Source organism: Vulpes vulpes, chromosome 7, assembly GCF_048418805.1.
Source record: "Vulpes vulpes isolate BD-2025 chromosome 7, VulVul3, whole genome shotgun sequence".
Classification (NCBI taxonomy): Eukaryota; Metazoa; Chordata; class Mammalia; order Carnivora; family Canidae; genus Vulpes; species Vulpes vulpes.
Genome location: NC_132786.1, coordinates 51,371,388 through 51,395,477, shown reverse-complemented (window position 1 = coordinate 51,395,477; position 24,090 = coordinate 51,371,388). Strand labels below are relative to the sequence as shown.

At 43.3% G+C, this 24,090-nt stretch overlaps 1 protein-coding gene across 2 annotated transcripts in view; it reads left to right on the top strand.

Annotated features, from left to right (window-relative positions):
* The window catches only part of WWC2 (WW and C2 domain containing 2), a 205,613-nt gene that overhangs the window by 133,681 nt on the left and 47,842 nt on the right, over positions 1-24,090 (top strand). For both annotated transcript variants that reach the window (XM_026018206.2, XM_026018208.2), the window contains exons 6-14: positions 4,108-4,237; positions 7,055-7,201; positions 8,233-8,306; positions 11,780-12,022; positions 17,859-17,948; positions 18,964-19,583; positions 22,891-23,020; positions 23,558-23,638; positions 23,735-23,821. In XM_026018206.2, coding sequence (XP_025873991.1) covers positions 4,108-4,237; positions 7,055-7,201; positions 8,233-8,306; positions 11,780-12,022; positions 17,859-17,948; positions 18,964-19,583; positions 22,891-23,020; positions 23,558-23,638; positions 23,735-23,821 — 1,602 coding nt within the window. The remainder of the gene's footprint in view (positions 1-4,107; positions 4,238-7,054; positions 7,202-8,232; positions 8,307-11,779; positions 12,023-17,858; positions 17,949-18,963; positions 19,584-22,890; positions 23,021-23,557; positions 23,639-23,734; positions 23,822-24,090) is intronic.

The window sequence follows — 24,090 nt, the reverse complement described above, 5'->3', positions numbered from 1 at the left end:
CCCTTCTCCCAGCTAAACCCTGGCAGGCACACGGGGCTCTCCAACCCTCACAATCCCTTCCCCAGGGTTCTGGGGTGAGGCAAGAAGCTGATGGTTTTCACAGCCACATGACTGCAGAGAGGATTGAAGGCATTATCCCTCCAAAGGCATTCAGCTGGGTTTTGCTTCCATCCTCTCTGCACGGGGCTCTGTGCCAGCTGTGGTGCAGTGTTTGTAGAGAGTCCCTGATCGCCTGCATGTTCTTCCTCCCAGATTCCCTCTGTAGCAGTCCTGGGCAGCAAGGCATTACGCCTTTCAAAGCTCCTGTGTCCATTTGTTGGCCACACAAACAAATGGTGGTTCTGTGTGTTGGCGTGATGAGTTACAGCTCAGGACAGCAGTCACGACTCTTTACTTTCAGATATTGGTCTCATGGCTCACTCTTCTCTTTGGCCACTCACCTCAAGTCATCATAACCATTTTATTCTTTCAGATGCTCCTGTCCTAGTGGTTCTCAAACCTGACTGCATAGTAGAATAATCTAAGGAACTATTTTAAAAATACCAATTTTTGGTCTCCATCTGGGTATATTTTGTGAGACCCCCAGGTAGTTCTCAAGTATGACTGGGTTCGAAGAACCTCAGCTGGCCGCCCCTAAGATCTGAGCAGACCCAGAAGGACATAAATGTGATACTTAGTGTTTGCCTATCAACATAAAGGAGGGCATTGTAGTGGGAGTGGGGAGAGAAAACAAACTTTGAAGAACCCTACAAAAGTTGAGCTATATGTTAAACATTTTTAAGGCACATGAAATTGTAACTCATGTCACCACCGGGATTAAAGGTTAGCCAAACTTGCTGTTTTTGTTACATCGATATAACAATGCTGTATTGTTTTAAAGCAGTTTGCTTGCAAGCAATTTTTATAGGAATCCAAGGCATGTTTAAGAATCTGTCAATAACATTCCACAAGAAAACAATAGACATTTGTTGTAGAAATTCAGGCATTCTCTTGCAGTGATTCTAATCCCTTGAACCAAGAGCAGAAAGATATGATATCTAACATCAGAGAACTCTCTTGTTGATCCTAACTATAGACAAAATAAAGCTGTTTTCATTCAAATGTTAACCGCCATACTACTAGAACATTGAATAATTGATTGAACCCAGAGACCATACTTTTCAAGAAACCACATTCCTGATACTATAAAGGGACTTTTCCTTGGGGTTTGGACAGAAAATATATTTCAGGAAAAGATTTAAATAGAATCCTACTGCAGGCTTTTGTAACTTTTCATTTCTTCACAATAGAATGGACTGTTTTTTGCCAAATCTGGAGCCATAATGTAATTTGAACTCAGGCTTTCATTTTACTGAGTACAATAGTTTATGCTGGATGAATGAATGTAGTTTTATTCTCTGCATTATTCATTTCAGTCTGTGGTCCCAGAGTTGACTTTGGCCGACACCATAGCATAGCTTATGTGTAGACGGATACCACCAAGAAGACATTTCTATTTTGGCACCTTCAGCATTCACTCAAAAGTGGAAAATGAGAAGTGAAACACTCAGCCAGCCAAAAAGCATATACCTAGCCTATGAAAATCAGGCTCAGGGGGGCACATATTCTCCAAGGAAGATATGCAAGTGGGAATTTCTTCTCTTTTGAAAGAAACTAAGATATAGGGGAAATTAATAATACGGTACTCAGAAACAAAAAATCAAATTTTGTTTTAATTTTTTTAGGGTATTCCTCAAACTAAAAACAAATGGGTATTTCTCAGATTAAGACAAAAAACACAGTCCTTTGTTTTAAAAATCAACAAATAATGCTAATATTTTGTTTGACTTATGGTCAGTTAGGATTAAAAAAGAGAGAAAAGGTGGGGCCCGAAGAGTTGAGAAAAAGGAGAAATGTGGAGATAAAGGGAAAGCAACAGTTCGAGTTACATGGTGTGTGCTTGTCATGCTTAGCACCCGACTGAACAATGGGCAGCCAGGATATTTTTATCCAGTCATAAAGCTCTCTGAAATGTAAATGAGCAGTCTTGAGGTAGTCTGCTTTATTTTTAAGTATTAAAGTTGATTTCTGGAAACGGCTGACTGGCTTTTTTTGTTTTCAGATGTTAAAGTTGATTTCTGACTTAAAGGTTTGTTTTAACTGTGAGATTCTGAAGGTTTGACACAAATAGGAAGAAATCACTTGGGCTTTAGAAATTCACTTGGACACAGTTTGAGAGTCCTGGGTTAGTAGCTATTTCATGAGATCTCACAGGTTTTTTTTTTTTTTTTTTTAATGAAAATAAGCCATTTGCCTCAACTAAGTTGGTAGATACACTGCTTAAGGGAGCTAACAATTTTGCTCATGAATCCCTTCCCAAATAAATGGAATTAACCAGTATTCGAAGTACTGTCTGTGTTTTATCAAAATTTCTAGGTGTAATAGTCATCAGAGCCCTGAGCCTGCATCTGTCATTTTGAGGATTGACCCCCGATTAGCTAATTGTTTATGTATTTTAGGAGCTAAAGTTGCATAAACCTTCTGGTTTTGCTTTTTCACTTGGAGGAAGTGTGACTAGTAGATCTCTGGGGGTGCTTTCCCACCCTAAACACTATGTGTGCCTGCATTAGCACCTGTTCAATTCAGTGACTTTGTTGTACTTTTACTTATTGGATAACCTTTGATGAAATTTATTTTATTTTCTTAGGTTAAGACTTTGTTCAGCAAAAATAAAATATTTACTAAAGTAGTACTTGGGGAAATATGTTATCTACAAGCTACTCGCTTGAGTAAACTTTGGAAGAGTGAATAAGATGGCATTGTTGGTGGATTTTTTTTTTTATTTTCAGATTATACCCCTCACATTGAACTAAATATAAATCATTAAATGTTTTAAACCAAATGAGCTCAGACCCAGTTTTCTGTAACTAAATAGGTGCCATTTCTCTGTGGAGAAGATTAAGAATATATCTGAGTATGAGAGTCATTGGCTGATGGGTCATAGGCATAGGCAAATGTTCTTCAAGGGAACCCCACATTGTATTCAAAATGAATCTTGGGCAGCATTGGCAGTTGGAGGGAACCGGGAGAATGAGAGTGAAGACATTGCTAAACCATTTTTAAAAATGAATTATGTAATTTGGTTGTGGCCTTCATGCACAAAGAATTAGGTTACTTGAAATTATCTGAGATAGGGTGACCATGTGAACTTTATGGACATTTGGCGAGCAGATCGGGGGGGGTGGGGGCGGGGGGGGTTGGTGATAAATTAGCTCCTTGCAGAGCTCTTTATTCAATGTTAGTTGACAGATGAACACATCTGCCCTTCTCCTAATTTCTAGATTTGAGCTCATCGGCAAGGCAAGCAATTTTATCTCAACTCAACTGTCATAAAAACAGAACAAGTGGGATGCCTGGGTGGCTCAGTGGTTGAGCATCTGCCTTCGGCTCAGGGTGTGATCCCAGGGTCTTGGGATCAAGTCCTGCATCGGGCTCCCTGCGTGGAGCCTGCTTCTCTCTCTGCCTATGTCTCTGCCTCTCTTTCTGTGTCTCTTATGAATAAATAAATCAAATCTTTAAAAAAAAGTACTTTTCATATATTAAAAAAAAAAAAACTAACCACTCAATCCAAATATTGTAGGATACTCACTAGTATAAGTAATTATCACTCCCATTTAGGAAAGGCCCACCAGGCCATGGGCACGGTGCTTGGTTTTACACAGATACTATGACATATGTAAAATTAGGCCACAGTGAGGAATCCTGTACTTCCTGGAGTTGTCCAGTTTATTGACACTTCTGTCCTGTTAAATCCTTATCCCGTGGCCTTAACCTGTCTCAGGGTGGAGGCTGGGCTTGGCATAAGTAGGTTTGAATTCAGCCAATGGTGGACCCACCCAAGCCAACTGAGGACAAAATGAGCCTGAAACGGAGGGGGCATGAGGTGGGTGGTGGGAGAGTGTGAGCTAGAACTGGTTGGAGGAGCAGGAGGATGTTCCTGGCATGTGGGGAGGCAAATGGCAAAATCAGCCAACTCCTACAATCGGAAGACCAGTTCCTGTTGTTTGTTTAATTTGTACTCTGTCAACACTCTTTGACTTTTTTCTTCTTTTTTTTCCCTTTTAACAGAATTGATAAAAAAATGTCTGGAGGCCAGAGTGGCTATGAACTTAGTGAAGCCAAAGCCATTCTAACTGAACTGAAATCTATCAGAAAGGCTATTAGCTCAGGAGAAAAAGAAAAGCAAGATCTGATGCAGGTATGTTTCAGAACATTCCGTTAAGTTGGACACCTGCTTCCTGGGGTCCCAGGAACCCTCCTTGGTGCAGAAGTACTCCATCAGAGTCAGGATGGCCCTTTGTCACACTGCTTCATTCAGAGGGACTTCGGCATAGGCACTGGGGCCACAGGCTGCTTTGGAGGAGAACAGGTTGCTTCCACCCAATTGAAGGCAGGCCTCGGATGGCCTTTGAGGCAGGAGGTGGTGGATCCTGGAGCCCATATGAGATCAGCACTTTGGTGCCCCCTGCAACTTACTGAAGCCTCATGTGGAACCCAGATAAGCAGTGTTATCTAAATCGCGATCCTTAGCCCAGGATGCATAAAGGGGATGTCACTGTCATGCTGAGTGGAGGATATGCCTTGAGGAGTGTGCGGAGGGTATATGAGGAGCTTAGAAGAGCTTTTCCCCATACCAGATGATTCTGAGGTGCAACCTAGATATGGGGGATGTTGACCCATCTAGTCATCCCGGGAAAGCTGCTCATGGCAGAGGATCCCTTGTTACCTGTATGGTTCTCAGCCCAGGATGCTTAGTTCTCAGTGATCCAGCCTTGTGTGTAAAAGAAACAACCATTCAGTGATCAAAAACAACCCTGTACTTTAAATATCTATATTCAGCAGGTACAGTTGGGTTGTTTTTTTTTTTTTTTTTAAGAGTATGTCTCTTCTTCCTGTTAGCTTTCCTTCATCCTGTAATTATCACAAGATCTGAGAATTCTTTGTATTTCAGTTATCTGGAGCTCTGAGTAAGGATTTAGCCTGTGTCTTAGGGAAAATGTTAGAGCCAGTAGCAATGTTTGCATTCTTAGTAGAAGCTCTACCTTTAAATACTATATTCAACTACTTCATGTCAGTTTTCAAAATGCCAATTCACTATAGGTGCATATTCTTAAACACCTATAATTTTGCATTTAGGGAATTTTGAAATAACACAAAAGAGATAGAAAAGATAATAGTATTAGTAACAAATCCTTGTAAGTATTGACTGTGTGCTGGGCAATCTTCTCCCTGCCTTCCATGAAAGTAGTTCTTTTAATTCTAACGACAGCCCTAGAGATGGGCGTGTATTGTCCTCACAGACAGGAAATTACAGAGAAATTAAGTAACTTCCTTAAAGTCACACAGCTTAGAAGTGGTAGGACTATGGTTCAAACCTGGGCGGTCTTGCTTTAGAATATGTGGTTTTAAATATATATGTGAAACATAGAAAAGTATTTGGATATTCTTTTATTTTGTTCCACTGTGCTCGTGATGATTAAATCAGTAATTCTTAAAATGCACATCATAGGCCCTTTGAAAAAAGCTAATAGAGCTTGAGCAAATTTACATTGGAACCTTATAATTCAGCAATTTTAGGTTATCTTGAACTATTCCTGTAAAGAAGAAATTTGGATTTATACACAGGCCAGATCAAATTAAAAGATTAGGTTCCTTTTCAATTACTTAAAGTATATAAAACAATTAATTAGTAGATACAGCAATCAATAATAGAGCTGAGAGGGATATTAGGTGGGTCGCCTCTATGATTTTCAGACCTCTTTGGCCATGACCCCACAGTAAGAGATATATTCTACATGACAATCCAGTCACACACAAATGTCTACATTTGGAGATACACACACACACCATATTTCTTAATATTCTTAATACTAGTAATGTGGTCTGAAGTGACTTTCTAGTCTTCTTTTTCACCAAAAAACATGCTAGTCATGACCAACTAAACTGATAGGTACATAGTCACAGATTTGAAAAATATAATTCTTTTTCATGGTACTGATGAAAAAATAGAAAAGCCTCCACTAACAGGTTTCTTTATATTATTTGATGTGACCATTTAATTTTCACTCTGAATATACATTTTGCATAAATATTCCTTTGAAAGAAAATAAAGAAGCTTAGGTAAAAGGCACATATCAGGCACATATCTCATTTGGGGAGACATTTCTCATTTTTTATCATAAGAATTATAAATATCAGGATTAAATCCTGGCTTTTCTAAAAGTTAGTAATAATGTGTTTCTTATCATTTTAATGTTTTATGGGGAACTTTAGCTAAGATTTTTCTCCTTTTTAATACTTTGACTTGCTCACATCTTCTCTTTAAAAGTAAACTCAATTTATTAAGCGTGGGTGCCGACAACAGGCACATTCCCTCGTGATTATTCACCTTACAAAACCAGACGTTATCACTCTGGCAGTTCCATGCAGTAGACATAAAGATGAGCTTGGAGCAGCTGCCGGTACTGAGACTCCTGGCCCTCGGTCTCCTCATCTCTGACATTACTGGGAGCAGATAACCTCTTGGGTCTCTTCCAGATGTAAAGTGCCATAATTACAGAAGTCTGCTAAGTAGGAAGTTTTCTTGATATATCGACACTGAGCTTGCATTTTAGGTATTCCATGTTCCATAATTTCTGCAAAGGCATGGAGTAAGTAGTTAAAATGAGTCTTTTTTAAAATAGAGCTCTTTCGAATGAAATTTTAAAAATAAGAAATGCATGTGTTACATATAAAGATGCCATTATGCACAGTGTGAGTAATGACCAGGCTATCTTGGGGAAGGTAAGATAACCTGTTTATTATGATCTCACACACTCCCAAAGTCACACATGTATATGTGCAAAATTATATTCTAATCTTAATTTTTTAGTGACTTAAAGTGATAAGTACTTGTTAAAATAAAGTAGTTGTTTTTCCTATTGAGAGCACAGTCTTTCAATTTGAGTTTACCTGCTGGGGAAGTTTTGCATCTTACCTGTTAAGCTTTATGTAGGATTTTATGTTTCCTGAACAGAGTCTTGCTAAGCTGCAGGAGAGGTTCCATTTGGATCAGAGCATTGGCACGTCCGAGCCAGACTTGAGATCCAGTCCTGTGAACTCCCATTTATCTCTCTCCAGACAGACCCTTGATGCCGGGTCACAGACAAGCATTTCCGGAGATGTAAGTTATCCATGTGGAAGGTTGGCCTCAGTGCTGTCCTCGACAAGCCTGAATTACAATATGGATGGCAAGTGGGACAGGGGCTAGTGAGGTGGTTTGAATTGCAGCTGTGTGGATTCAATATTCCGTACTCCTAGATTGGTTTTAAAAAATCAGACCCTTTTGTCTGGGTGCCAAGCATATCAGGATCTGTCCATATGAACAGCTTTGTTCAGACTTTCTCAGACTGTATTTATTCAGACATTGAAAGGTTAGAGATGCCTGAGAATTTAAGTTTTTCCTGTTAAATTTAAGGCCTTTGAAATCTAGATCTTTTCAATTAAACATTGAGGCTAATGAGAAACAAAAAATATGCCTTTAAAAACCAACAATTTGTTGTAGATCAAAGATTGTTTGTATTAAAATGTTTAATTTGTGGTTTATGCGCAGCACTTGAAAATATTTAATGTGGTTTGACTACTATTAACTGTTTTGCATTATCCTCTTTGGGATACCATTTAGCAGATACTTACTTTTCTAGTCCATTCTCAGTTATTTTCGTATTCTCTTTTGCTTCATTGAATTCTGTGCTATGAAAATAAAATAGGTAGAGTTCAACAGTAGGACTTACCTATTTGAGAAATTATTTTTTGAAGTTATTTAGTTTATATTTTATGCATTTAGAAGCTAAATGATGGAAATTTGGGCTCATGGAGACAAAGAAATTAGTTTCAGTTCATTAATTTTATTGACCTGTACACCCATTGTAAACTCTGAGATACCAGAAACATTGACATAATACTTTTTATCTTGAATTTAATGTGTAGAGAAAATGATGTTAAAGTCTTTGAAAAACAGAGCAGCTCGAATTAAAAAGAAATGTTTTGCCCCTACTGAGACTAGAAAGTAAGTGCCTTTTTAAACTGGTGTTCCCAATTTCAAGACCATCTTCTTTAGTTTTCCAATTACTTGGGCTTCCTAGAAACAAAAGCAGTTTACCTTCATTCATTAGCAGAGTTAATTGACTTTTTTCCCTTTTGTTTTTTTACCAGATCGGAGTGAGAAGTAGATCAAATTTAGCTGAAAAGGTCAGGCTGAGCCTACAGTATGAAGAAGCCAAAAGAAGGTAACAACAGGGGAGCTATTCAGTGTTCAGTGGTCAATGGGCTCAAACAGTATTTTCTTTCCCAGAATTAATCTTTACTCCTATAGTGACATCTGCTGGGTGCTCCCTATGCCTTCTTACCTGCGTTACTCTTGAGGGTTTTTAGATGTGAGGGTTGCAGATCCCCCGTCTCTGCTCAGTCTCCCCCCACCCAAGCTGAAGGACCGGGAGAATTAATGAGAAGTGTGGGCATGAAATCGCCCCCTTCCCTTCAGGAAGAAAGAAGCTTTGAGCTTGTACAATACATACTCACAAGTAGAAGTGGGAAGATTGGTTTTTGAGGTAGGATCATGACATAGTGACTCACGTACAGGACTTGAGAGTGGCCAAGGACCTCTAAGGTAAATAAATGGCTGAGGGGAAGACTTCCTGCCAACGTCCTTGAAGATGCTGCGGTATCTGTTCTGGCAACTGCCTTCAGGCCAAAGGAGGAGAGATTCCTATTGCCCTCTTTTACCTTCTAGACCCTTAGAGCCCTACGCCTTCTTTTCCTTATCTTGTGACTCTGCTTGAGGGAAGCTCAGGAGACTTGTCCCTCCTCATCCAGTAGACAGGCTCAACTTGTGTTCATAATTTGGACACCTTACTCATTTTGAGGGAGAGGGTCATACTGATTATTTGATTTCGTTATTTTCCTTCTTAGAGTCTAAAGTTTTTGAAGTTTAGAGTTTAAATTTTAAAATTTAAATAAAATTGATTTATTATCTGGGAAGACATTGGGGGGATAAACTGCATTATCACTCTGTAGGCGACAGAAATTTATCATGTTCCTCCCTGAAAACATGGAAAGCTCAGCTGAGAACCTGCTAGAATGTCATAGTTTCCTATCATGACTATCAGATAATGAGGTATATCCATTGTTACTGGTGATGAGGATTATTTAAAAGTAATTAGCCAAAGTTCTTGGAGGTTATCTGGCTTTAACAAAGCAATTATTTGATTTGCCTAAAAACAATATTTGCCTCTTTGTGTTCTCTGTTACTAATATTACTTGGTTCTTTGATGACTGAAATAAAAAAAAAAGGTTTTGTTCTACAAATTACTAACCGTGTATGCTTGAGCAAGTCACTTAGTCTCCCTGAATAACATTTTACTCAGCCGATGTTAATGCCTACTAGTTTTCCTGGGTAGATTATACATTTCTGAAATGTATAATGAGGTTATGAAAAATTCTTTATGTTTTATTGGCTGCTTCTCAGAGCCCAGGCTGATGCCTTGCCCACCAGAAGGACTGAGGATTGCTGCGTGGTTTTGTGGCCCAGGAAGTAGAAACCTCTGGTGGATGCTGTTTGTGGTGCTCTGGCTGTGGGCGTCACCAACCCGTTAACAGCCACAACTCTTAGGCTCTGCTGTAAACAAAGCCCAGGATCTGTCTGGCATTCTGAAGGAGAATGGCTGTAACTCAGAATTAATTTTGGAGAATCAGGCCTCATGCAACCGGGTTCTTTGGGGCTCAACTTGAATTCCCTTGGATCAGCTTGAGTTTTTACTTTACTTTGGCTGCTAACCGTTTTTTCTACCTGGAGCTTACACAGCATTTCTCTTCCTAGATATACCTGGAAACCCTCATCATACCTTGTTCCCCAGATGTGGTGTACCTTTTCCAAATTAAATTCAAAAGACCCGCCTAATGCTCAATCACACAAGGAATAGATGCCTTTCTTTCCTTCATTACGTTGTGATTCCCAGTTCGGTGGTTAATTCAGTCACATCAAAACTTAAGACATTGATTCTTTCCCACTTGGTTGCATTGCTGTCCTGTTACCATTTGAGATTTTTATTTTAAAGTTCCTAGCAATGCTGATGAGAAGGTAAATCTCAAGGGTTTAAGCATATGTTGAAAACGCTTTTCTTCCTCAGTTCTGAGTAAGTAAAGAGGCGGGTTGTTTTTCCCTGAAACCTGTTTTCTCCTCCAGCCTTTGTTTTATGTGCTTAATGAAGCTAATAATATCATGCTTATTTAGCATTTTGATGATTAATTTTCTAGCACGTTGAGACAGTTGTTTATGGTTTTGTGGTTATAGCTGAAGAATAGCTGATGTTACATCGATCACAAGCACAGGCGCTGAGTGGAAATCAGTGCCAGTGAGGGATGGCAATTTGTTTTTTTTTTAACTGAAACAAAACTGGTGCAAGAATGTGGATACACTTTCGTCTTTGTTTTGACATTATTGTGTTTACCTTTTTTCTTCCCTTCTACAACTTCTTCCATCAATGAGGAGAATAAAATGCCCCCTTTCTATTTTTCATATTCTGGTATGTGCTGTGTAACTGTATCCAAAGTGATCATCGAGCTTTTTTTTTTTTTTATGGTAGTATAGATTCCCTAAGCCAACATCAGGTGTGTTCATAACTTGCCTTGATGTTGTGCTCATAGTCCAAACAGCCGTGTGCCATTTACCTTGTAAATGATCCCACTAGTCCTCACACTGCCCCTGAGCAGGTGGTTTGGTTCAGGTGGTCAGAACGTTCTTCTTCAGTGAGGAATTAGCTTTACCATATATTGTTGAAGCTAGCTCGAGACACGGTAGAATCTGAGGTCAGGCAAAATCATGAAACCAGTAATGTTCCCTGCTACTGGTTTTTCTTCCTTCTCCTCCTCCCATCTTCCTGCCCCCCATCGTCCTTACTCCAGCACCTGCTGTCGCTCTGATGGAGCCACAATAGCTGCCCATGGGTGCTGGTGGGGGCTCACTGGGTGTTGCCTGGGCGGAGGACACCCAGCTCGAGGGCAGCCAGTCATGTCTCCAGGGCTGGCTCAGTGATGCCCAGTAAACGCTGTAGACACCGATTTCACTACACAGCTGAAGGAGAAATGGGGTGAAGAAGAACGGCTCCCTTTCCTTGGAGACACGGACGGAGCCTGCCTGGCTGACTTTGTTGCAATACTGGTTGGCCAAACCACTGCTCTCTCTCCTCCCCTTGTCCCTCCGTGACTCACTGATACCCCGGTCACTGCCCATCTGACCCCAAGGAACCCCCCCTTTTACCAGGGGAACAGCATCTGTACCCAGAGGAACAAAATCTATTATAATCTATTATAAATCTATTATAAATGAACATCAGACATCATTTACTGTAGTTTTGGAACACGGAAGCCCTCCAGGTATCCCTCCTGTCACCCTACACAGGCAGTCACCCATAGGGGCACTCCCGGGGCACTCTGCTCTTTAAGCTTCAGTGTACTTTGACTTTCACTCTTTTTTTCAGACAGGCTAGTGTGCTTGTTTGTGTTTTAAAGGTGAAGACCCCGCAGGGGACGAGAGCCAGGTGTCGAGCGAGTCCAGGGATCGGAGCACGGGGCCCCCTGCCTGGTGAGGGTCACCGAGTAAAGTCAGCGCAGCACCCAGGCCCCCAGCCCAGCCTGGTTTGGGTTCTCTCCCCCTGGGGAGTTCTAAGTATGCACACTCCTCTTTTGTGGCTTTATTTTTTAGCATGGCCAACCTCAAGATTGAACTGTCGAAACTGGACAGTGAGACCTGGCCCGGGGCGCTGGATATCGAGAAGGAGAAGCTGATGCTGATTAACGAGAAAGAAGAGCTTTTGAAAGAGCTTCAGTTTGTCACCCCGCAAAAACGCACTCAGGGCGAACTGGAGCGCCTGGAGGCCGAGAGGCAGCGGCTGGAAGAGGAGCTGCTGTCCGTGAGGGGTCCGCCGAGCCGAGCGCTGGCAGAGAGGTTGGTTTTCCTCCCTGGGGATGGGGACCCGCAGGTGTGCCCTGGCTGGGCCAGGATGCCTGTGCCCGCCCCCCCCTTTGTCAATCTCAGTTGCATCTGTTCTTGGTGGACTAAGAACTGCCACCAAAGGGACTTTCTTACCGTAGAGCAATAAAAGCACACCCTCCTCATACCCTGCAGTGTCAGTTCTGTTTGTTAGGGCCCGAAAATGCCTGTGACAGATGTTGAATAGGTAAGGAATGTTGACACAAAACCAGGAATGCAGTCGATCGCTGACGGGGCCTGATAACAATGGCTCTGCACTATTGCGCTCCGATAAGGAAGATTATCTGGACTGTTACAGCGACTGCAGCTTCCGACTCGGGTTTATGACTCACAAGAATGCAAAAGTTTATTGCTTTTCATTTCACAAGGGAAAGACAGCTTGCTCCCTCTGATATCTTAACAGGTCACCAAACATTAGCTTGGATTTTGTCTGTCACTGGAACCCCTCCTCTGAAGCAGGTGAAAATGTAAAGGAAAACACCTGACACATTTTTCTGATCTTTCTGTGGGAAGAGGCGAATTGATCATTTCACCTACAAAATCCAATTCTGTAAACAGCTCGGCTGCAGGATTGAGCAGGGGACCCTCTGAGTGTCTGTCTGCCATGGAGTCATGTGCACAGGAGCCTCAGGTCCCGGCCTTGCTGGTGGATATGGTCTGACACCTGTTCCAGCCACAAGCCGTGCAGCCCTCTCAGATGCCCCCCATATCCATTCTGTAGGCCAGCACCTGAGGCGCGATGCCTGTCCCAGGGTGACAGGGAGGAAGGTCACATTCATATCATACCAAGTGACCTGGAAGTCAGTTTAAAACACCCACACGTAATCCAATTGCTCTTTCTTTTTTTTTTTTTTTTTAACTTCTTGACTTCTTGCCTTCTAATCCCTTGTCCTCTATGAATGTGTAAGGTTGTATGTCTACGCAATATCAGAATATTTGAAGTGTGGTGGAGGGAATGGTAGGAGGAAAGGAGGAAGAATCTCGGACATTCCTGGTGAGGCGTTAGCATGCAGACTTGCCTACCCTGAGTTTAGTCTTCTGGGGAGAGGTGACTTTTGTGAGTTTTAAACTGGTGATCAAGGTAACGCATGGCTACAGCTCAGCAGCTACGCGGAACAAGAATGAAGAGTCTGAAGGGAAAACCTCTACAGCTTACATTCCTCTGCCATCTGAAAGAATTGTCACCTGCCCCTCCTGCTCCAACGTCTTGGTCTAGGGGTGCCAACTGAAGGCTCACCGTATAAAGGCAGGTGTGAGCAAGGCGGCCAGAGAATGACCCAACCGGCAGAGACCAGAAGGACAAAAAGAGAGAGAAGACACAATTGCATCGTTTTCCTGAGTTACCTTGATGTCCTGTCTGTGTTTATAGACTTTACATTCGTAGGATAAAAGTTTGACAGTCACCAGGAAATAGGACGAAATGAAGTGCTGCTGTGTGGCCCACGTACAAAGCAGCAAGGGCATTGGCATCTTGTGTCACACTAACTGTTACCTGACCACACGCATGTAACGCACTGGCTGCATTACACACAAGCGGTTCTCGGGAGTGTGTGAATCTGGGAAGGGCCTACAGACAGCCGTTAGCCGTTGTTCTGGGAGAGAGAAAACAGGTGTGTGTTTGTTTTCACCAACTTTTATAGGCATGATGTCTTGTTTGTCTTTTTTTATTGGGGCTAGAGCTTCAAAAATGACTAATGAAGCAACATTAAAAATAGAGTTTGTTCCTAAAGTGCCCAGGCTCTGGCTTTTATACTTTGATTTGTGCAGAATGCACGTAGTAACTGTCACATTCCAGCAGAAACAGTGGGTTTGAACCTGTAAAGAGGAGCTATAAAATACTCATAAAATAATCATATACTTAGTGAGATCCAGCCCTGGGGTTTGTCTCAGAGGGGAGTAAGCAGTTTGAATGTCTCTCTAACTTACAATACGTGCCCCTGTCTCCCACAATTGGATGTTAGCAGCAAGGGACATGTATGTGAATATGTTTTATATTTGTAGTATGTTGGTGGCCAAAAGCAAATCCCTGTCATTATGTTGTAGTATAAGGTTGAAGGGACTAATACTTTTCTTGCCTAAAGCAAGTTCAAGTTTTTTCACTGTTATCCTTGCATGCAAGACGGCCCAGCATCGCATGTGTTCAAAAGAGCAGCACCCCCTGCCACAGGGAGCACTGGGTCCTTTATTTTCTGACACGGATGGTATGGCTTTGGGTTTTACTGTTGGGGTCAGTGGTTTTCACTTTACCCGGCTGTACTCTCTCTCTATTCTTGTTCTTCATTATTTCTTCCTACTATGTGTCCACACGGTGTTTCTATTCTGTTCACTGTTACTGTTGAACTGCAATAGGGTGCCTGAGAAAGCCAGAGAATACCTCTGTAAACAGCATACTTCCTCGATGCTAAGGCAGGTGGCGTCGGGAGATAATTCTGGGAAATCAGATCCATTGGGTAAAAACTTGGTTTCATTATAAAACAAATTGTGCTTCACCAGGTCAAAATCCTTCAGTTTCCTCTTGGCACCGACATAACTGTCAAAGAAACCACTTCTGTGTTCCCCCCAAATTCTCCCATTTGCCATTTACATCGCAGGTGTCTCATTATTTCAGGAGTGGCCTCAGGCAAGATCCTGAGCTGATACTGGATGTTGGTCTCTGAAGGAGCTGTGCTCACCTGAATTGCAGCCAGTGTGCATGACCCCAGAGTCCCCTAGTCGTGTGCCGCCAGCACTGCCTGCACCCAGGAAGCGACCCCACCCAGGGTCGAAGAAGGAGATACTTGCTGCGACAGACCATCAGCAAAGACAGGCGGCTCTCAAATGACAAAAGTCACACTGTGTGGGACTTTGCACACATCTTCCGTGTCTGTCCATATAACTACTGAAATTCCAAAACCCCTCTGCTTTTCTGTAGCTGCTAAGATCTTAACATTGCTCCTTATGTCCTCACAAATCTTGGAGTTTTGTCTTACTTCTTGCCAAGATGTCTTAATTGTTCCTTATTTATATGAACACTTCTGTCTCTGATTCTGAAAAATTTTTAAAGCAAGTACATTGAGGATATGAATGTCATTTATTTTTTAACGGAAAAGGAACTTCTTACTTCTATAGGTGACATGACATTTTCGCTAGGTGGCAAGTTCTGGGTGGTCTTCATCAGGAGAGACCGGGCAGGTGCTTCTCTCAGGGCACAAGAGCAGAGAGAGGACAGTGTGAAGCCGCTGCCCTCGTCTTGCAAAGAGCAGGTGAATGGATGGTATGGATCAGTAGGACCAGCGGGAGATGAATGAATGTTCTAGGGGCCAGGTTGAGAAGATCCTTTCTCACCTTGGAGAAGGGCTTGGAGAGACAGGGACGTACCCTCATGAAGCGGCTGATACCTGAGCAATTTCTTCTAATTCCTGGTCCAGAGAAAGTTGGGAGGGCACTTCCTACAAAGGACACCTGGAATCTGAGGAAGACTTCTGGCTTCAGTGGTTCCATCAGAGATGGGAGTGGGGTGCTTGATTGAAGACAGCCACCCCACTGGAGGGGCTTCTGTGACTCACTCTTCCAAGTGCCTTCATTATGCTTCTCCCAGTGCAGGTGTCACCTAGAGACACAGGCCACCAGCCACAGGGGAGGGTAGGGAGGGGTGCCGGGCTCTTCAGGAAACCTGGGCAGAAGAGGATCTGACAGGAACACGAAGCCAGCTCCCAGCAGTTCAGAGTGACCATGCAGGTCTCGCCAATCGGCCAGAGGAGGCCGGGATGGGAACCATCGCCTGTGATTGAGGAGGGGAAGCTTTGGATTTTATTTTTTTTAATTACTTTTTTTAATTTTTTAAAAAGATTTATTTATTTATTTATGATAGACATAGAGAGAGAGGCAGAGACACAGGCAGAGGGAGAAGCAGGCTCCATGCTGGGAGCCCAACGCGGGACTCGATCCGGGACCCCAGGATCGCGCCCTGGGCCAAAGGCAGGCGCCAAACCACTGAGCCACCCAGGGATCCCCTAGCTTTGGATTTTAAATTTCAGCATGAGGGATCCCTGGGTGGCGCAGCGGTTTGGCGCCTGCCTTTGGCCCAGGGCGCGATCCTGGGGACCCGGGATCGAATCCCACGTCAGGGTCCCCGTGCATGGGGCCTGCTTCTCCCTCTGCCTGTGTCTCTGCCTCTCTCTCTCTCTCTCTCTCTCTCTCTGTGTGACTGTCATAAAAAAAAAAAATTAAAAAAAAAATAAATTTCAGCATGAAACACACTAATGTCATACTGACGCCTCCTTACCACACCAGAAATGCCTCCATTTGTGCAGCCTTTCGTTTTAAAACTTACTTCAAAAATGTCTCTCCTGTTTCAGAAGACATGGATTTTAGTAGATTTGGGAGCTTTCTCTGGACCTTTACCTTCTAATTCAGCTAATCTAATTTGTATTAATTTTTTTCCCATGTTGAGTTTTTGTTTATGTTTAAGAGATTAAAAAAAATAGGGACTGGACTCCTTTTCAAAACACACCTTTGAAAACTGGGAATTAAGAATTTATCACGCTTTGAAGTACTAAACAAAATGACAAGAATGGCTTTTTAAAAATTTTAACATATAATGAAATTGTGTTGGTGACACATCAAAGGATAGATAGCTATAAATAAAATATGGGCATGTTTCCTTACTGCCTAAAACATACATTTCAAAGAGGTTAGAAATTAGGGAAATTTTATTTTTCTCCAAAGAAAAAATAGCTAATTTTTATATCCCCACCTTGTACGGCGTGCTGAGGCTTTGAACAAGGAAGGTTTGTTTTGATGTCTGCAGAGCACTTTCACATACATCACTCCATTTGATCCCTTTAACAGCCTTAGCAGGCAGACACAGTAGGATTTTAATCGCCGATTTGCAGATGAGAAAGCTGGGACCCTTGACTAAGTGACTTGTTTAAGGACACGCGATTAGTAGCAGCAAATCCACCAGACACCACGGTGGTTTTCTGGGCCCATTCCTGCGGTCATTGTCCACTCTGGATGGGCTCACTCCAGGGATGTCGAAAGACCTTCAGATGACATAGACGATACGCTTGACGTACTTTTAAATAACTCACCTACACAGTTCCCTAATTCTCAAAAAGTTTTAAAAAAATTGTTCAGTTGAGTGTGGATGAAATTTCAGATATTCGGTGCAGGGGATAGGATGTGCCGTAGTAGGGAAGGAAATCGCCTTTGTGCCTTTTCCCAGTTGGAACAGGTACGCCCAGATGAGCTCTGCAGTATGGACTGATTTGTTTCTTACTTGCTGAAATGCTCATCAAAGGAAGATTGGAAATCCTGTCACTGGATATGGGTTTGGAAGAAACCTTGTCAATCCCAGCACTCCAGACGGTCTTCCACGTTCTCTGTCACTCCTGTCAACTGTTCTAGTAACTTAGCCTCACGCCCAGGCCCCTGGAAGCGTTCTGTGATCTTTGTTAGTGGTTTGTGGTTTCCCTTCCCTCTGTCTCCCTACCTCATAAAAGCACAGGGGTGTGTTAGGGTTTGTTTTTTTTTTTTTAACCCATTTAAGAAAATTTTAGAATACCAAAAATTTTTGAATTCTCAGTAATGTTGACTTGAGATAGATCCCCCCGCCCCCCCTTTGCTTAGCGTGGCTGCAGACAGTTGGGCCCACTCAGCTTCTTGCCGGTGGTTCTGTTTTCTGTCCTGTCCATTCATGTGGGCTTCCACCTCGTGGTACATAACATTTGTATAATAAGAATTTTTTCCTTCGGTTTCTGTGCTTTATTGTAATTACACGGAAATAAATTCGTTTGTAATTTTTTTCTAGATTAAAATTGGAAGAACGAAGGAAAGAGCTCCTACAGAAACTTGAAGAAACTACTAAATTAACTACTTATTTGCATTCACAACTTAAAAGGTAAGCCTGCTTGGTTCTGGAGGGAAAAGTTTTCCTTGACTACATTCAGGCTTGTTTTGGTTCATCCTTGATTACTTTTTTCTTTATTTTCGACTATTTAAAAGTGGATAAAAAATAGTCATGCTGGTATGATTAAAACTTGGATGATCAAATCTAAAGTTGCGTGGATTTCTTTTTCTTTTTTCATGAACCCCAAGATCATATGTGGGTTACTTGTGGGAAGAAAGCATAGTTTTATATTTTTAGCTATGAATACATACTCCGGAAATGACACATTTCTCCAGATAACCTTTCTTTTAAAAAGGGAGAATGAGGGGCGCCTGGGTGGCTCAGTGGTTGACTGTCTGCCTTTGGCTCACGTCGTGATCCCGGAGTCCTGGGATCGAGTCCCGCATCAGGCTCCCTGTGAGCTCTGCCTATGCTTCTGCCTCTCTCTGTGTGCCTCTCATGAATAAATAAATAAAATCTTAACAATTTTTTTTTTTAAAGGGAGAATGAGAAAAGACTTGCCTTAAAATAGTTAGCTACATCTTCACTCCTTCAGTGCGCACACCCTGAGGGAGACAGGGGCCTGTGTGAAACCTCTTTGTCTTTATAAGCTTTCCTTTGTTCTCAAAATTAAAAGCTTTATTCTTTCACCAAAAGAACTGTAGTAACACCCTGTACTGTTTACACTGTTTTTCCCCTCCCGTATTGTTAAATTGCATCGCTGCTTCTGGATATCTGTGCAGGTAGATGTGTCAATAGGTATCCGTCGCTGTTTTTTGTTTTTATTTTTGCAAAAGAGACTCGATCTTTAGTCAGAATAGAATTGCTGTTTAGAGAGCCAGGTTGCAAGAGTCAACATGGCAATGCGTGGTAAATTAAGAGCAGGTTCCTTCTCCCCCGGTCATTCTGTTACTTGGGTCATTCTGTTACTTGGCGCCACTGGGTTCCTTCCCAACCGTGGGTGGGGCATCGTGGTTGGGCTTCCTGTATCACACCAGTTTTCACAGCCTGCCCTCCTCTCCCCCAGCCTCTCCGCCAGCACCCTGTCCATGTCGTCGGGCAGCAGCCTGGGCTCCCTGGCCTCCAGCCGGGGGTCTCTGAACACTTCCAGCAGAGGGTCGCTCAGCTCCCTCAGTTCCGGAGAGCTCTATTACACCAGCCAGGGCGACCAGGTGGACGCGGACTATCAGAGTAAACTGGACCTCCTTCTGCAGGAAAAAGGCGGCTACATTCCTTCTGGACCCATCACCACCATCCATGAAAACGAAGTGGTCAAGTCCCCCAGCCAGCCTGGCCAGGGCGGTCCCTGCGGGGCGGCAGCCGTGGCCACAGGCCACACTCCCCCCCGGACTGAGGCCCCCAAGTCTGTGACGTCCCTGTCCTCACGGTCCTCCCTGTCCTCCCTGTCCCCTCCTGGCTCTCCCTTGGTTCTAGAAGGCACGTTCCCCATGTCTTCTCATGATGTCCCTCTCCATCGGTTCACTGCTGACTTCGAAGACTGTGAATTGAGTAGTCATTTTGCAGACATCGGCCTCGGTGAAAATCAGATCTTGCTGGATTCTAACTCGGGAGGAGGGTCCCAGTCGCTCTCAGAGGATAAAGACCTCAGCGAATGTGCCCGGGAGCCGTTATATGAAGGAAGTACAGGTAAGCGGAGACCTTTGCTTGCACGTCTTCCCTCTTAATTATTTTAAGAAGAATGGTGGGAGGAGTACTTTTTCCATATAAACAAATTGTGCCAGCCGCCCCTCTCTGTGTGCTGCTTATTCATTTTGGCTTCGTTTGAGAAGGGAGTTTTTTTATTGATCTACCTGGACTGGACATTTTTTTCTTTATCAAATAAAAGTCGCCTTCCCTGCTGAATAGATTCAATCATGATGTGGCTATCCTAAACTGTCCAGAAACCCTCTGTCTGGTGGCAGCTGACTGACTGGGAGCATGTTTTGTGGATGTACTTCATACTTCCACAAAGATTCTGTCTCTGAAATAGCAAGGCAAGAGAGAGGGGCTTTCTTTTTAAAGTTGGCCTAAAACAGATTAAAACCAAGGCAATTAGCATACCAGATAATTAGTACCAGGGTTCAATGTTTAGATTGCTCAGGGAATTCTATATAAATACAATTTTTGTTTCATGCCAGACTCTCCCTTTCTGCCTAAAGTGAATTTGGAGAATGCTGGTTCCGATGTAGTAGTATTACCCTGCCATCTTCTGGCTGCATGACTAGTTGCAGCCCGGGAGAGCATGCAGCGGATCCAGTTCTTACTGCTGCCTTTGTATTCAGAGACAGAAATGGAGGGAGAGTTTCATCTTTTTTTTTTTTTTTTAAGTCTGTATCCCTTTGCAAGGTGGAAGCTTTCAATATATGACACGTGGTTGTCAAGAGAACAACATGGTACCCTTGCTGGCAGATGACCGTGGCTGTGGTCTGAGGGGGATGGTCTATTTGAGAGCTAGCCTGAAATGAAATGTGAAATAAAAGCTCCAGTCTGGTCCCCAGGAGCCCCGTTCAGATCTACGCACATCACTGCGTGTCCTGAACACAGAAGAGGCCGGTCCTCTTTAGAAGTATTTTCCTGCTGCTTTGAGAAGCCTATTTATTTTGTATTTCTGGTCCGAAGAATTCTATGTATTTACTGATTGGCCAATTTAGATGTTTAAAGTGATAGACAAATCTATCATGTTTCTGTGGTTTTGAATACTGAAGACCAAAACACCGCCTGCCAGCGGCCCGGAGCCCGAGGCAGAGGCAGGGCGCAGGAGACATGCGTGTGGTTCGTGTGGCACTGCCTAGAAGGTGCCACAGCTATAAGTAATGTGTCATCAAAATCATCAACGTCAAAGAAAATAAGCACAGGAGTAGTGTTTACTTAGTGGCTGTAGGAAAGCAGAAGCCGGTGGTGGGGCCTCCCTTCTGCCTCCAGGAAGGAGTGTGGTGTGTAGGGTGCAGTCGTGTGTGGTGCAGTGCGATGCTTCCTGCCCCAGGAGCCAGCCAAGTCTGCACTTTTACTTTGGTGCAGGCGAGCACGAGCACATCACCCAGGCTCTCAGCCTCATTGTTTCTCCCCTGCAAAATGGGAGTGATAGAGTGTCTCCCTCGCAGAGGATTGGGAGCACTGATGCTGTCACACATCGAGAGCATCTAACTGTGCCTGTCTCTCAGCATCAGTTCATGGAATTAGTACTACCGTACGATGAGAAGCAATACAAACTGTGCTAAGCCCAGTTCCTGCCACAAACCACTGAAATTCAAGGAAGTATGAATGAAGAAGCAAGAGGAGAAAGTGGAGCCCATATTTCCAGGCTCTGGACTTGAAGGATCCTGAGCATTTATTTCAAAGCTGTTTTCACTCTTTGTGTATTTGGAGCATTCTCCAGCGACCACTTCTCAACCACTTCTCAACCCTCGATCAGGAGGGGCTGCTGGAGAAGAGGGAGACAAGTATAAGAATCGCCCAGGCCCGACCCCACCCGGGTCCTTGGGCCTCTTTGCCTGGCGGTAGCCTTTCTTCTGCCACTGGGTCTGCTGCTACGCCCGAGAAGTCTGCCCAGAGCCCAGTGTCCCCAAAGCTTCCAGGATACAGCTTTTACCTTTCAGATGCATCTTATATTAATTAGAAAGCTGCTCCTAAAAAGTCACCCTAAAGGAATTCTATCCGAGAGCTTTATTTGGAAAGCGTATTGAGTGCCATGTGTGAAAACAACTAAAAGCATATATTTAACTGTAAAGACTAATCCCCTTCAGTCAGAGCACCAGCACTCGGTGCATTGGGGGGTGTCTGACCTCCACGTGGGGGCGGGTGGCCCAGCGTCGTGATGCCGCCTCACTCGTCTCCCTCAGCATTCTGGAGTCTTCCGCAGGCAAAGTCGACTTGCTTTATGTACATTCCGCTCTCTGGCGCCCGTCCCCACTGGAGGACAGAGACCACGGAGGAATGACTACCAAGTCCTTCCAGTCAGTCTCTGTCATTGTCAAAGTCAATTTGAGCTGCCTCGGATATTCCTGGGGGTAATCAATAAATCATGTCATCACCTTCACCCCTCACAAAGGGGGGTGGGCGGAGAGAGGCACTTCATCATCAAGGAAAAAGCATTCCCACTGCCAGAAATAAAAGGGAAAATGCAGCAATCAATCCTGTAATCTGAAGCCTTAAAACTTAAACATCTTAACAAGATGTAAAGTCACGACTCAGAAGGGGGGCGAAATGCATACCAATCCTGATCCCTGCTCACTTGCTGGAGGATGAAAGAACTCGGCAGGCTCGCAGCTTATTACATAGGAACGCAGCTTTAAATGAATGCTCCTTGCTCACCGCAGGATGCAGTGTATGAATATGAGTTACAGATAAAAGTTAAGTGGTAGTTGGTGCTAAAGATTCAGTAGCACAAAGTTTTTCTTTTTTTTTTTTTTTTTTAAATGGTATTAGCTGGTGAGGAATTCTATATAAGTCAAAGACTTTTTTTTCTTTGACTCTGTTAAACGTGGTAGCATGGGAGATGTAGAATATGGCATGTGGAGAGAAGGGGAAGCAAAAGAGGCCGAAACCTTTCTTGCCATTGAGTAGCTAGATGCTCTCTTTTACAGAAATATCTTTCATAGTTGAGGGACGCAGCTAGCTCCTTGCCACCGAGCGTTTGGTAACTACAGGGAATCCCTAACAGAGAGAGCAAGGGGCCAGTGGGAATGTGTGTCATTTATCCTTTCCCTTCAGATATTTCAGGACGAAGAGAAACCACATTGTTTCTCAAACGGTGACCAAAATAACTGACATCCCAGGAACTTCTGTAAGTCGTGATGCCTTGAATCAGCCACATGTGTTGACTCAAACAGTAACCTCCTCGATTCTCAGATGGAAATGTTTTTGGCTCTCTCACAACCAAACCACGTGTGTATTTTTGTACCTAACTTTTCCTAATTATGAATCCTAATTAGTACGCTCCCTCTCTCCTCCCTAGATGTGGAAAAATCATTACCAAAAAGAAGAGTAATCCACTTGCTTGGGGAGAAGACTGCTTGTGTGTCGGCTGCCGTGTCTGATGAGTCTGTGGCTGGAGACAGTGGGGTCTACGAGGCTTTCGTGAAACAGTAAGGACTCGCAGGAGTGCTTTTCGGTTACACCGAATCTCCTCCTAGCTGTACGGGTGGGCTCTAGCCTGTGGGTGCCCTGCCGCCCCGATTCCACTTTGCAGTGGAAGGGCTATAGACGTTAAAGAAATGGTGTGCCTGAAAATTTCAGTATACCAAAAACATCTCATCTGACCCCCTTGGAGACTTAAAACTTGATTTTAATGAGAAAATTAGAGTTGCTGGCCACCACCCGTTTGATACATGAAGCATCTCCAGTACATTTCTGAAAGCCTGGAGTGTGTCTAGGGGTGTGGGGTACCCCAGGGAGGCTCAGAAAAGTCAGGCATCAGAAAGTCTGTCCCCTAATGGCTCAGAGGCTGACTCTCTTGAAAAGGTGAAGAAAGACCTAAAAGAATGAGCTTTCACTGGGGTCAGGTCCCCGGGCGCTGTGCGAGTGCTGTTAATTCAGAATGAGTCAGTGACAAACAGTAACCATAATAGTCAATACCCTGTTCATAAACGGTTCACCTGCACCCACTGTTGCCCTGTCCCTAGGCCTAGTGAAGTTGAAGATGTTCCCTACAGTGAAGGGGATGTCACCATCGTGGAGACTGCCCAGGTGCAGATCGGACTCAGGTAAGGGACACACACACCGAGGGGGCAGTTCTAGAATTCTGCAAGGACTGGTGGGCCCGTGCTCTTTCCCTTTTTGATCGGCTTCTCTTTTGACAGATATGATGCAAAAAGGTCAAGTTTCATGGTGATTTTAGCACAGCTCCGAAATCTTCATGCCTTCTTGATACCTCATACTTCAAAAGTGTAAGTAAAATTAGCAAAGAACAAATTGAAGAACTGAAAATCGCTCACTTATGATAAATTATACATTGTAATTGAGCAGTTCATTTACACGAAGATGGAAAAGACATAGCAGGGCTGATCAAGTTTCAACCCACAGCAGATAAAATGAAAAGAAAAGAAAAGGAGAATGTATATTAGATTTTGATCCTTATTCAACAGATTCGTTATCAGGCATAGAAACCAAGATGTTTTCATCTCCCTTTACAACCAGAAATTCTGTATTATGCTGT